The sequence below is a fragment of the Poecilia latipinna genome, unplaced genomic scaffold (genome assembly GCF_001443285.1).
Source record: "Poecilia latipinna isolate Pla-1442-1.1 unplaced genomic scaffold, P_latipinna-1.0 Scaffold396, whole genome shotgun sequence".
Taxonomy (NCBI): Eukaryota; Metazoa; Chordata; class Actinopteri; order Cyprinodontiformes; family Poeciliidae; genus Poecilia; species Poecilia latipinna.
In genome coordinates this window covers 142,344-156,203 of record NW_015113012.1, presented here as the reverse complement: position 1 = coordinate 156,203, position 13,860 = coordinate 142,344, and the positions used below count along the sequence as shown (strand labels likewise).

Below are 13,860 nucleotides of genomic sequence, written 5' to 3'. Positions count from 1 at the left end.
TGTGTGTGTGTGTGTGTGTGTGTGTGTGTGTATTAACCCTATGTCGTTTAAGCCAATATTATATTGAAGCTATCAGTAGAATCTGACATTTATAGACATGCAATAACAATAACAATGTAACCACACGCCTAAGTCTTGCATAGCAAAGAATGTTTTACGAAGCAAAACTTTCAGTGCGTTTCCAGACACATGATGAAACATGAAACTACATCATCACTCGGCGGATAACGTCTCATGACGGAGAAATTTCAAAAGGCAAGAATGTTTTTCAGTCCAATGCAACAGAGAGCAGTCGTGTTTCTGTGCCCTCCTCACATCGTCACACAGCCTGAAGGTTCCCTCAGTCTGACTCCCACATATGGAATGATACAGGGCAGCTTTAGCAATTCATGTGATTTTCATCTGGAGAGCAGACGCTTAGAGTCCATCCCTTCCAGTTGTGCCCCGGCTGGAATCCAAAGTGCATGCCTGACTGGACTATCCTCCACCCCCATTCCACTGTCCGGCTCTAAAAGACAGAGGACAGTGCTGTAACTGCACCACAGAAGCACTTTTGTGTTTTGTGGATTGCCAGTAATTTTTTCCCCCCTCCCTGCATTGTTGCTTCTCCGTCATATTTTATTCAACAGCCAAGAGACATCTTTTGGTCAGCCGGCCAGTGTTGCTGCCGGGTTATGAGAGTTTGGTGGGCGAGCGTCGCTGTTGGTTTCTCTCCTTTGCTGTGCCCCGTTGAAGAATGTAAGCCAACACTAGCATGAAAACACTCAACAATTTGGTAAAGTTTAACTTTAACTGACCCCTGTGGACTGAGCTACAAAGGCAAACAAGAATAATGTACTGCTGACAGTTTTTTTTAGACCAAGTGCCAAGGCGTTTGCAAAAAAACAAAAAACAAAAAAACAAACAGTACAACTAACTACGATTTCCTGGGTAAAACAGTTCTAATGAAATTGTTTACACCACAGCTGACCATACCCAGAATCTCCATTTCCAAGAGTTCTCGCTCCCAAGAGAGAATCAGTGGTGTGTAAATTTTCTAGCATATTCCTGCCAACACAGAGGAATGACAGTTTTATTACTGCGTGTGAATTAAAACCACTTTATTGCAGTTCAATGGTTAAGGTAGTCTAATCTTGTGTTTTTACTTTTAATCATCTGATAAATTCATATATTTAAAACACAGCATATTTACTGACACCCTGTGTTCCTGTGGAGAAAACCCCCAGATTATAAACATAGTTTAGTTTTACAAATCACCTGGAACAACTTTTGAGACGCTCTTTTGTTAGTAGAATGCTCTTTATTCTTTTCCATTTCACACTTTTGTCAGCACTGATTAGGATTTTTGAGCATTCCTCTTCGCACAATACTACTAGATTGTCCAGAGTCCACGCCCCAGTCTAATGTGTCGTCCTCTTTAGCTCAGGGGATTTTTTTTTTTTTTAGCTTTGTACTGCAAAGAATCAGGAGAAATATGTTTTCACATTTCTATATTGATTTAGCCATAATTTGAATCATCACCATATGAAAAACATAATGAGAACCCATTTTCTTATTTTCTGGTATCTCAGTGAACTATGAGATACCAGAACTCTGAGAGATCCGCTCTAAAAGTAGCTACAGACTACAGGAAAGAAAGGAAACAAAAGTTTTACTGGCGTCATCTCCAAACAAGCAGCTGTTTCGAAGACTTTGCGACACCAAGACGTCACATTTTACTGCAGTTTCCTAAATTTGAGATTCAGAGATTTTTTTTTTTTCCATCATTTTTCTCTGATCTGATCATGGTGCGACATGATGGGGACAATGAGAAACTTCTAGTTTCATCTTCCTCCACGGAGTTTGTGTGTTCTTGTGTATGAGTGATTCCTCTATCTAAAAGCATCCACATTCGATTAACCGTTTACTCTAAATTGTCTACAGGGATGCATCGTAACTGCTAGTATATGAGTGGCAACTGGTCCAAGGTAAACAAAAACAGACCTCTGCTTTACTTAAATGGCTTGTTGTCCTTTCTATTTTACTAAGGCAAGCATTTAAAGCCCAGAAAAACAAACATGTCAAGGATTGAAAAGTTATTAGATACACTTGTCAACAGAAACGGTGTAGTATGAATTACAAAATGATTAGGTTCCATTTATTGTACAGGAGTTGTTGTGAATGACAAAGATTTTTGCATAAATATTTCGGAAGGACAATCAAAAAAAAAAAAAAAATCAAACGCAGATTTTTGTTTTTCCTAGACATTTCAACATGGAAATACGCTACTGTAGTGAGAGATTAATTAACCTCAATATTTTCACACATCTTATTCCTTGTGTGAAAGACGCCGTACTCAGTTATGTAATCTGGTAACAAATATAACATTTTCCCCAGACTTTAAGAAGTAAGCCTTGCTTGCACAGTGCGAAACACACCAAAACGCATTTAACATATGTGCCATTTTATTTACAAACTGCACCTGTAAGCAACGAGAATTAGTGATATCAACATTTCTGGCTCACAGTCAATTTGTGAGGAGAAACGTAAAAAAAAAAAAAAAAAAAAAAGAAAAGACAATGGAAAAAAGCCAATGTCTCCTAAGAATAACAATAATTGCTTCTGTGAAAAATATATATTTGTCATAAAATGTGGGCTTTGTATATAAAACAATATAAAGACAACTACCAGTTATTTCCTTGAAATGACCTTGAAGCAATTCAAGGTATTGATTTCGGTTAGAGAAAACCAGTAACTGGCGCTGGTTCCATTAAAACGCATCTCGGGAGGGAGAAGGCGTCCGATGCGTCAAAGTCAGACGCACGTCGTTCGCGGTCCCTCATCTCCTCCGGAGAACGGCTGCAGGTCTCACCTCTCGCTTTTCTTTCCACAAAATGTACATTAGACATGGAGAAGTTGGCACTCCGTTAAACAACGGGTGTTTATCTAACAGTATGAACTACAGTAATACTTTATTTATACTCAATTTTGTACAATATATCAACTCTGTATGTAAGCCTACTTAAATGATTGATGAAGGCTTGTTAAAATGGTACTTAATCAGATTCCTGCCTCTTATTTGTCCCACTCTACTTCCTCTATCTAGAACACAATTAAGGGTTATCGTATGGCACTCAGCCGAAAATAAAGGAGAGTAGAAAAGCCAATAGAAACCTATAAAAAAAAAGGCTCATAAAAAGATGGCTTTTAAAACTATAAAAACGTACAAAGAAAAGGAGTCGCACTACGTGGAACTGTTCCGAAGTGCCTCCCGAAACAAAGTCTTTTGATGATCGAGTTACAGCTTTGTGTTTCGCTCCTGACATCTCTGGAGGGGAATCCACTCCACACTCGGTCTCTGCTGTCACTGTGACTTCAAGGCATCCGTTTGAGTTTAAGCGGTGAACTTTGCATTAGCTTCTGTTTGTATTTCTTTTTAAGTCGAGTCTGCCAAGGCCAAATCATCTGCAGACCTGCTGCACTTGACTGATTAGCTCTCCAAAGCGATCAAAGAGCCCGTCCACCCAGGCTCCGTTCTCCAGGCACTTTTGGACGGTCTCCTCCTGCCCCAGGTCGCCAGCCCGCACCCGCAGCGATGCAATCTAGACAACAGAAACAGACAGACTCTGAGGAGCAGCATGCAGGAAATGTTTCCGGATCAATTTGTGTTTGTTAGATTACAATCTCATAATAATGATAATTGAAAATTTCGCAACCAGCAGAAACCGTAAGCGATTCCTCACCTCGTCCTTACACATGAGGTATGTGTGGTATTTGTAATGTTGCAAAGAGTGGTACAGAGAGAACCACTGAGTTTTCTGCTGCTCCACCGTGTACTCCTAGAAGGGGAAAAGGTGATATAAGAACAATTCAGAGCAAAAATAGGAAAAATATTGGCTTCTGTATTAAATAATCTAGAGGAGCAACAAATTCACAACTCAAAACTTAGAACCTCCTAGATGATTGCAATGTTCATGTAACACCTTCCATAATAAACCAAAACGTTGACAACAAAAACTAAAAGGGTTTATGTTTCAGTAGTCAGAAACACCTGCAACACTTTTTCCTTTAACGTGCAATATTTAATATTCGTTAGATCAACATTATTCTTCTTCCAATCCAGAAAAGGAATTAGGCCAGAGGAAACTTACTTACACTTACCTAGCAACTCTGAACAGGAGCATCTAATTTACATACTTTATTTAGATCAACATTAGATTATTTTTCTTCTTTTATTTTCTTCTACCAGAAATAAATGTTCAAGATATGTCAGTCTGTGTGTAATGCATCTGTATCATAAGAATTTAACTAAAAAAAAAACCCAACAAAATACTAAAAGAGATATTCTAATTGGCCCTTGAATCCAACAGAGAAGAATACGTTAAAAACTTGTAACTACCAAACTAAATGTTACGGATACTTCTTCATAAAATTCCTTTTGGAGAAATAGGACAATAGCATCCAAACCTAATCCTTGGAGCTTTTAGATGCTTCCTTGCTTTAGTATGCTTTTTTAAAGTTGGCTGGCTATTCACAAGCCTGGTCACACCTTCATAACAAGCTGCTGAGGTATAAATCCCCTTTAACAGGGCTTTAGAGAAGAAAAACCTCTAAAATAGGGAGCAGTGTTCCTGGGGATAGGGATTGGAGGCCAGGAATGCAGGACAAGGACAATAGGTGATGCTGCGCCCTCTCCTGGACAAAAAACGCAATAAAACATTCTTCTGAAGGACGAACATGTCTGACCTGAGGCACTTTGTTTGGCAACTTGTAGGACTTCATCGTCTTCTTGTTGTAGGCCCTCCCACTGAGACGTACCTTAAAGGCTGGGGTTTCCCCATCCTTCTTCAGCTCAGTCACCACTGAGATCTCCGGGAAGCTGTCTAGAGCTGTCTGGAAAGCAACAATAAAAACAACTCAGCTAAGTTAAAAACAGGTTGGTGTATGTGCCTTTTGGCTTTTGTTCACCAAGGCAGATGTGTAAGGTTAACAGAAAGACTCACCTTTAAGACCTGCCCTATGTGCAGTTTGTTAAGCAAGCGTTTCCTGATGTCAGTGATTATCCCATCTACCTTCTTCATGTGCGGCAGCAGCAACTCGTCTGTTATAAAACACATGAACAACGCTCTAAGCCCCAGCTCAGAGTAGTCAGATGACTTTGGAAATGTAGATCACAAACCATTTGCCCTCTCCAGTGCCGCCATCACATCTTCATCCAAAGCAACACTAATAAGAAGCTCAACAAAGCTTTTGAACGTGTCTTTCGTTGTACGTGTGTTGAGGAGCCTCGAAGCAAATGGAGGGTTTAACTCTGAAGTGGAACAGAGACAGAGAAAAATTCGGGAAACGGCAAAGAGAAATAAAAGAACACAGACTCAAGTTAAAGTTAAATGAGAAACCCAAATACTTCTGCAAAACAAAAGTATATCCTCAAATCCTCCCCAGTACCTTCTTCTGCAGATGATCCTGAGGGGGTGGGTGAAAACTCCTCCTTCCATTTCTTCCTCTTCTTGGGCGGCGGTTCTGCCCGTGGCTTCACTTGTTTGGGGCGGGGCTTATGGTTCTGGGGAGCTGATAAAGGCGGATCTGTCAGGCCCAGCAAAGCTTTCATCTGAATAGCCCTGTGAGAAAGACAGCAGTTACACAACTGAAAAGTCATTCTAACAAATGTATGAAATTAGATTTATCAACTTACTTTAGTGAACTCATCGGCTTGCTGCGTGGTTTCCGACTGCAAACTCTCACGTACTCCCTTTTGTTAACCGTTTCCAGAAATTTCACATACACTCTCTTGTACATCGTCTTTGCGTCACCAAAGTATCCAAGGTACTGCAGTGCAAAGGAGAAAAGGGTCACACGTTGAGAGGAGACAGAGTATTTGAATCCTCGTGCATCCACAGACAGATTTAACTCACACTGTTTGTGGCAGAAAACACTCTCTTCCCGTCTTTCAGCTCAGGCACAAATTTCTGCAGCAGTGCTTTCTGGACCTTCCAAATAGCTGGAGGCTCCACTCCTGCCCTCATTGTGACCTGCAAGTCGTGCAAAAGATGTAAAAGGAGAGGGACTTCAAGACTTCACAGCAAATTAAATTATGAAACAAACAAAAAAAAGACATGTAATTAATTGAATCTCATTAACCTTAGATAAGGTTGAGCTTTTGCTGTACGAACACTTAGCTGAAGCCATGATGACCAAAAGAGCTTTATCAAGGTAGACTAGGCAAAAAAGATGAAGCTTAAACACACGTATGCAATCGTGTTAATGTAACTTTTCATTTGTTTTATTATCTCCACAGCGGATTTGTTAGTTATTCTGTTGAATTACACTGGATATTTGTCACAAAAATGAGTGGAACAAGTTTTGGGGTGTGTCAATGCTGTGATCTAATGTGCAATACCTTAAAGGTTTCAATGTCCTCATTCCTGATGACAAACTCGTCTCTCTCTCGATACATCCCTTCTCCCCCGCTGTCAGACGGCTCGTCATCAGTCAGCCCCTCCAAGGCCACGCTCATAAGTTGCACAGCCAACTCGCCTGACGGCGTCTCTTTTAATTTCTCTTTGGTCATAAACTCCTTCTCCCCTGAGACTGTGGTTGGCGCAGGGGTCACCACAGCAGGGGCGGATACCGGCGGCAGGTAAATCTGGGTGATGGTGAGAGGGATGGTGGGAAGCTGGACAGGCTTCATCACTGTAACCTGAATTTGGTTATCTGAAGAGGGAGTAGAAAGGTATAATAATAATAATGAGGAGTTAACTTATTTTTGAATTAATGAGTCAATCAAGCGTTTTATCAAATTTGTGAAAAGCTTTTCCTGACTGTGATAAAAACAATTTTCCATTACAGCAAAAACAGCATGAAAAAAAATTCAATATAAGCTGAATAGCCAAGTTTAGGGCAGGATGCCGTTACCCATAGTCGTTTTCCGATCTGAAGTCTCATCCAGAGCTGAGAGAGCTGAGCTGATGCTGTTCCTCAGAGCTTGATTCTTCCCAGTGCTCTCCTCTTCGTCTGAGCTGAACGACGGCAACGTCTCCAGGTTCTTGTGTAGATCCTCTTCCAGACGTTTCTGCTGGGAGCTCACACCTGGACTCTTCTGGGGAAGCAGCGGTCCAGGAAGAGTGGGCACTTTGGGTGGCAAAGGAGGCAAAGTGCACGGTTTGGAGGAGGAGGATGGTTTTCTTGGACGACTGCTACTTCTCGTAGAGCTAGGGGAGTACTGCTGTTTGGGGCCCGATTTGATAAAGTCTAGGAAGGAGCCAAGGAAGCCGGTTTTGACCTCTGGCTGCTTCTCTTCCACTTCACGGATCTTCTGCCTGATTCTTTCATGCTGAGGACAACTGTCCTGTGTGCTACTTGAGGCAGACGGAGGAGTGGCATCACTGCCCCGTGAGTTTTGACGCTTGGTTTGTCCACTGCGCTTAGCCGGTCTAGTCAGTCCCTCACTGTCCTCAGAATTCGGTTTAGTTAAGGACTTGGAGCGTGCTTTCTTTTTTGGAGAGTCATCACTGCCCGGACATTCTTGTGTTTCTGTGCATTTTGTAGTCTCTTGGACTCCATTGTGGACACAGTTGAACACCTGTCTGACAGAGTGGTAGCCACTCTCGGTGGTCATTCCATCCCCATTCATGACGAGATTAATGTTACTGTTATGGCGAGCAGCCTGATCTTGGGTGTCTGTGGCCATCTGAGCACCATTTAGTGTCATGCTGATAGTTTGGCAGTGAGTGTTGGTGATGGCAGGATGTTGTGATGAGGAAAAACTGGGCGACATCTGGCTTATATCCACAGTCAGGAGCTGACCTTTGGAATCAACGGGACTTGCCCTTGCAGTCATTTCAGCCTCAGCGGACGATGCGGCTTTGACAAAATCTTGAGGCGTGACACCGCAAGCCGCCACAGTGGCAGCCAAGATGTCGTCAACGTTTGACAAAATATTTCTTTCATCTGCCAGGAGCATCGAGTCGGGAAAGCAAATAGAGTTAAGGGCAAACTGGTTCTTGCCATCATTTGGCTGCTGACTTGCTGTCTGGCTGTAATGGTGTTTAGAGGAAGAGCATTCTGAGCTTGGTTCAGACATGACCACAGTCTGCTGACTCTGGTTTTCATTAGAGACATTTGGGCAAAGCAGGCCTCGATCCATCTGGAGGTACTGTACGTGAACCGGACCCAAACACTGGGCTGGTTGGACACCAGGCATCGATGCTAGTTTTGAAGAGTTCTGACTTTGGTGGACAAGAGGTTGCTGGACCAGAATCATCTGGTTGGGCTCAAGAAGCACCTGAGAGCTGGGGACTGACATAAACTGAGAGTGGGTAGCTTGAATTTGACCCTGGGACTGAGAGTGGGTTTGCTGATTTTGTTGGTGTGGCTCAGGAGATCTGAGCTGCTGGTTAAGATGCTCTGAACTGAGAGGTCCATGTGATGAAACAGAGGTATTTGAACCCTCTGAGTTAGCAACTTCATGACCATCAGCACTGCCTAAACAAACCTGCTGCTGGGTCATGCAACCGATGTGTTCATCCTTTGCATGTGCCGAATTTGCATGGCCAAGTCCCAGGAATTGTTCGTCAGAGCGAGAATTGCTTCGAATAACACTCTGTGGTTTGTGATCATCCATTTTTGAAACCACGTAGATGACATTGTTGTGAGCAGCCATGCTATTGTCAGCAACAGAGACCATGGACACCTGCTGTAGAGCCTCGATGTCCTGGGATGGGAGTTCTTCGAGCTTTTGTTTGGCGTATGTTGGATCTGTTTCATGTATGGAGGATCGTATGTTATTCTGTATGGGTGGAGCAGGTGAAGAGTATGTAGGCAAAGGTACGGATAAAACACTGTGAGGCTGTGTCTGTTGGTGGGATGCGCTGGTATGCGCTTTACCTGCCACTGAGTCCTGCATGTGGCTATAATCCACCAAAGAATTAGACGTAGGAAGACTTTGCACACATGTGGATTGGAACACAGTACTGAGGGATTGTCCCGTGTTGTAACTTTGAGAATGTGTTGCCGAAGCTTGCTCCTGCGGCTGAGAGGTAAACGTCAGATTTGGGGGCCCCTGAGAGTGGGCACCGGAGAAGCTGTCTGAAAAATTTTCTTGACAGAATCTCTGAACCTGGGCTCCGTACTGGATCTGCTCTTGGTTCAGCCCAGGAGTGGTTGTATAAATAAGAGCTTGGCTAACGGGAGCCACGTTGTCACAGTGACTCGAGTGGGATGGCAAGGTATTGTAAAGTGAGGAGAGCTTCTCCGAGGGGGAATGAGAGGTCTGTGACTGTGTTTGTGGAGCCATGTAATTTTGAGACAAACTGTCTGATATTAGGCCAGACAGCTGGACCGCTTGTTGATTAGCAATGACAGAGTTCTGCTTCTCAGTAGGAGAAGAATAACGCTCCGGAGACCCTGTTCTCAAGTTCTGAGTGTGATTCTCTTCATCTCCAGCAGAATGTGAATTCAGTCGGGAAGAAGCGTCTTTATTTTTCAGCAAAGAAGTGGATGAGTACGGTTGTGTTCCACAATCGCTTTTAGATTGCGGAGACCCACTGACTCCTTGGGTGGAGTCTGTTCTTGAAGACGGACTGCAGGACACTGGTGTGTGACGGGACGGGTCCTGCTGGTAAGACATATCCGTTTCACTGCCAGAGCCAAAATACCCCTGCAGGGAGTCCTCTGAACTGGGCATGTGGCTACTTGAAGGCCTCTGGTGGTGCTTTATTACACTACATTCACGCTGAAGAGCTCTTTCAATAGAGCCAGAGAAAATCGTGGCCCCATAGGACTGTGGGGCACTATGAGTGGCGGGCAGAGCAGAAGGAAGAAGACCAAACTGGGGCTGTAGTAGGTGGGGAGCTGACTCCTGGGCTGAGCGGTAAGTGGAGGACTGCACAGGCAGAGCTGAGCCCAGAGAGGGTGTAGAGAGGTGATTGAAGGTCAGGGCAGTGGGAATCACAGTTTGGCTGGGTTTAAGATTAAGCAGTGGGTCATGGTGAGGAAACAGCCCATTGGTGGAAGTGCTGAAGGCAGGATCTGGAAGTGTAAGGGATGTGTTGGCAGCATAGCTCCTGGGTGGGTAGGCACCTGTGTGCTGAAAGGAGGACAGAGCAGCAGGAGAGGGGAAACTGGCTGTTGAAGGCAGAGCACCAGTCAGATACAGCTCTGTGGTGGAAGAGTTGGCACCTACAAAGAAGAAATCAAAGTTTGTAATATGCCCGGCATGCACAAAGCAAAGAGACACACTCTGCATAATTTGTGAGCTTACAAAAAAAAGGACGACTTCTAAAATCATCAAGCGGATTAGGTCCAGTTTCTGTGTTCTTACCAGTAGTCCAAGATGGCGGTCTAAAAGGAGGAAGCAAAGAGGCACTAACAGGACCGGTCTGAAGACTTCTTGACTCCATGGCTGACAGGAAGCTCATGATTGAGGTCACAGGATTGTTACCACTTGACTCAAGTGTGCCTTACAGTCAAAATGAAGAAAAAAAATCAATTTAAATTAAAATCATCCTCAAAGATTGAGGCCTTTGATAATGTTAGCCATTTAGCTGACTGGTCTCACTTATGAACAAAACTTGTAGCATCTAAAACTCACGTGCAGCTGCTGGGATGTGTGCTGTAGTGTAAGTGGGGAGCTGCTGCGTTGTAGTGTAGCTTTGCTGTTGGAGGAGCTCCCCGTCAAGGTTTGGTGCAACATAATTGGGACTGTGTGCACAAAGCAAACAAAACGTTAATTTGTCCAATTGCTTTTATTTTTCAGAAGCAACACCGAGCCACCCCGTGAAGGCTGAGCAGACAGAGGATTCAAAAATTCCTTTGGCCACCCAAAAAAAACAAACAAATTTTTAGGAATGTTTTAAGTCAGGAGCGTAAAAGGTCTGATTAATTTAGTGCTGAAGTTTTATTTATTAGTCATATCACAAGACAGGGATGCCCAACACTGGCCCTCAACAGTCAATGTTCTGCATACGTCCCTGCACTAACATTGACTCAAATGACGAAATTATCTCTTTAGCCTGCCGTCACGTTCTGCCGTAGACTGCTAATGACGCATTTCTCTAACTAAGGTATGTTTAGAATCACCTAATTAATGTAGGACACAAGCCTCTGAAGGCTGACTTTGGTCACAAATGGTAAAGAGTAGCAGATATCTATCTAAACCTATAGCAGATAAATTACTTTCTCTGTTTACTCTCAAATAAATATTTAAGTTTCAGATTAAAGATGAGCTCCATTGCAAAAATACTGCGATTTTAGGAAAACATGCTTTGCTTTCTTCAAACTGGGTTAAACATCTTATCTAAAACTTGTCTCTGTCGACAAATGATTCAAACCAGTTACTGAATATCTTTACTATAGCTAGCAATAAATCAATTAATCACATGGTAAATTAGAATGAGCTCAATAATTTCCATTTGCATGATTTATTGTTTTTCTCGTCTCTCTCTTTCTACCAAAAATTGGATGACAAAAGTCTTCAGTCTAGTGCATTGGTCTCTCTCAACTGGTTTATTTTGTTTGCAGAGACATCAAAATTAATTTTATTTGTTGTTTTTATTGTCTTGCTTATTTATTTTGGAGATTTTAAATGTCTTCCAGTTACAGTGTTAAATGTTCATTAACAGAATTAAATGTTCATTTATCTCTGAGAATGTGTTCTTGCATTATCATGCCATTATCATTGTATTACTTGAATATGGTCTAAAACAACAATATTATTGTTTATTGCAATAACTTCTGGCACAATTTATTGTCTAGCAAAATTTGTTATTGTGACAAGCCTAACTATAGCTGCAAGATATGACATTATTGGTGTGTTTTGCAGCCAAAGACAAAGTCTGCTGCAGGTTTCCAAACAGTGAGAAGCACTGATTTCAAAAGGTGTTTGCCAAGAGAAAGAACCTGACTGATCTGAGTTCTTGTCTATTGGGTTTCTTTCTAAAAATAAATATCACTCTTTGCCGTTTTTGCTTTTGCAAAAATTGCATTACAAATTTGCTTCAAAATGTGCTACACCAATAAAAGATTAAAACAAATTTGCATCGGTTAGTCAACAGAAGTCGTCCTTTATTCTCAAATATAATTAAATCCCGTCAACCAGATTTAAAGTACTGACCTTCAGCCAGAAGGTAAACATCTGTGAATGGAAAGATCCTAACTAAGGTTATTCTGGCTTTTTACTGATCCCTTTTACAAATACAAAGTATCAGAAATCCTGCAGCTGTTTGCTGACAAACTGACTTCAAAGAACGTTAAATTCTATAAAGTAGATAACTAAATCATATACCTGGCTACCTTGGGTGTTTAAATAGTGGGAGCCAAAAAACAATGACACTTGGATCATTTTAAAAAGAAACAGTATACTGCGTTATACTCTTAGTATAATTAGATTTACTCCATTAATCGTAGCGATAAATTGAAATCGATGCGAAGAACATTTGCTACAAGTTTAAGCCTAGTATATTTATAAAAACAAAGTTGCTTAGAAAAAAAAGCACTACAAAATGAACAAATAAGCCATTAATCGCCAAGTTTGGTCAGAAGACCCTTCAGTGTTTCACCAACTTATCCTCAATGAATAAGCAGCAACAACAATGGTATGAATCTACACAGAGCGACACGAAACACTTTCCAGAACTGTCATACAGTAACTAGCTCTGGCTGCTAACAGTCCAATTTGCTTTGGTTTCAACTATCAACCACGAGTGGAGAAAATACATTATTACAATTAAAGTATTATGCACACCTGGTCAGCTCATGCTACAGATACAAAAACACTTTATTCTCCAACTAGCTACAGTGCACGGACATGATAGGGGACTGTTTTGCTAACGTAAATTAGCGAGGGGGGAGGTATCAACATACGGCTAAAAAATCCCAACAAGTTAGACTCTGCAGCTGTGTTTATGTCGCGAAATATATCAACATATTTCAGTGTCCCTCGGAAGCAAAAGAACCTCTGTACTTCTCTTCAAAAGCAAACACTAGGCCCTCCATCACCGATATTTCCTTCGGAAGGTGACCCGCCCTCTCCTTCATCTCCTACCTTGGTTTGATAGCGACTGAGCCGCGGTCATAGGCCCATGAAGCTACGGTGTGTGGTGGTACAGCCAGCGCGTCCGCGAAGCTGGTGCTCGGGTAGTTCCTGTCCATCATCCGGTGAAAGGTTCACTTCCACACAGGAGCTTCGTGAAGCAGCGGGAACACATCGCAGCAGCCCCGGGTCGTACCCACCGGACCCCGGGAAAAGCGGTGTACGGTCCGCGGAGGAAAACAAACCCGACGCCAGGCTGTCCTGTGTCCCAGATAAAGTGTCTCCTCTCTCTGCGTGATTTATTTTTCCTTCATTTCCCGTCACGTTAGTTTTTTTTTAGTTTACAAGAAGTCTTCAGGGTTTGAGGCAGGGACACATGGCTGCACCTAGCGGGCTACATGAAACTTCTTTTAAGGATGGATTGTGTTACACTGCAGACAGAAACCCATACACGCACACACACACACACACACACACACACACACAGCAGGGAAATTTTAATCCGAAAAATCGACTCCAGATGTCCCAAAAAAGAAACTATGTGACCGTGAGCGGGCTTGAATAAACAAGTAAATAAATAAAGGTGATGCATCTCTATAATTAAGGTACATTTATTTAATTGTATTCAAAATGATTAATGAAAAAGAAAATAATTATATTTTCTAAAATGCATGGTTATGGTAAACCAACATGTGTTTTTCAAGAAATAAAAGCAATTACTAATATTGTGTTATAAAAAGATTATTACTTATGAACCAAAACAATGTCCAAATTAAACCAACTAACGTTTAGCATTTTGTAAATTGTGTCAAAGTGTCATTTAAATGTGGGCTAACAAAGACGGGAGTGCA

The 13,860-nt window shown here is 42.2% G+C and overlaps 1 protein-coding gene across 1 annotated transcript; it reads right to left on the bottom strand.

The window, feature by feature from the left end:
* Positions 1-2,111: 2,111 nt before the first annotated feature.
* qser1 (glutamine and serine rich 1) lies at positions 2,112-13,472 on the bottom strand. Its single transcript, XM_015037131.1, has 13 exons — positions 13,022-13,472; positions 10,571-10,680; positions 10,301-10,438; positions 6,895-10,158; positions 6,380-6,693; positions 5,895-6,011; positions 5,675-5,808; positions 5,428-5,600; positions 5,159-5,290; positions 4,983-5,080; positions 4,726-4,872; positions 3,723-3,818; positions 2,112-3,581 (listed from the first exon to the last, which is right to left on the bottom strand). The coding sequence occupies exons 1-13, from the start codon at positions 13,129-13,131 to the stop codon at positions 3,441-3,443; spliced, it is 4,974 nt and encodes a 1,657-aa protein (XP_014892617.1). The 5' UTR covers positions 13,132-13,472; the 3' UTR covers positions 2,112-3,440.
* Between the last annotated feature and the right edge of the window lie 388 nt (positions 13,473-13,860).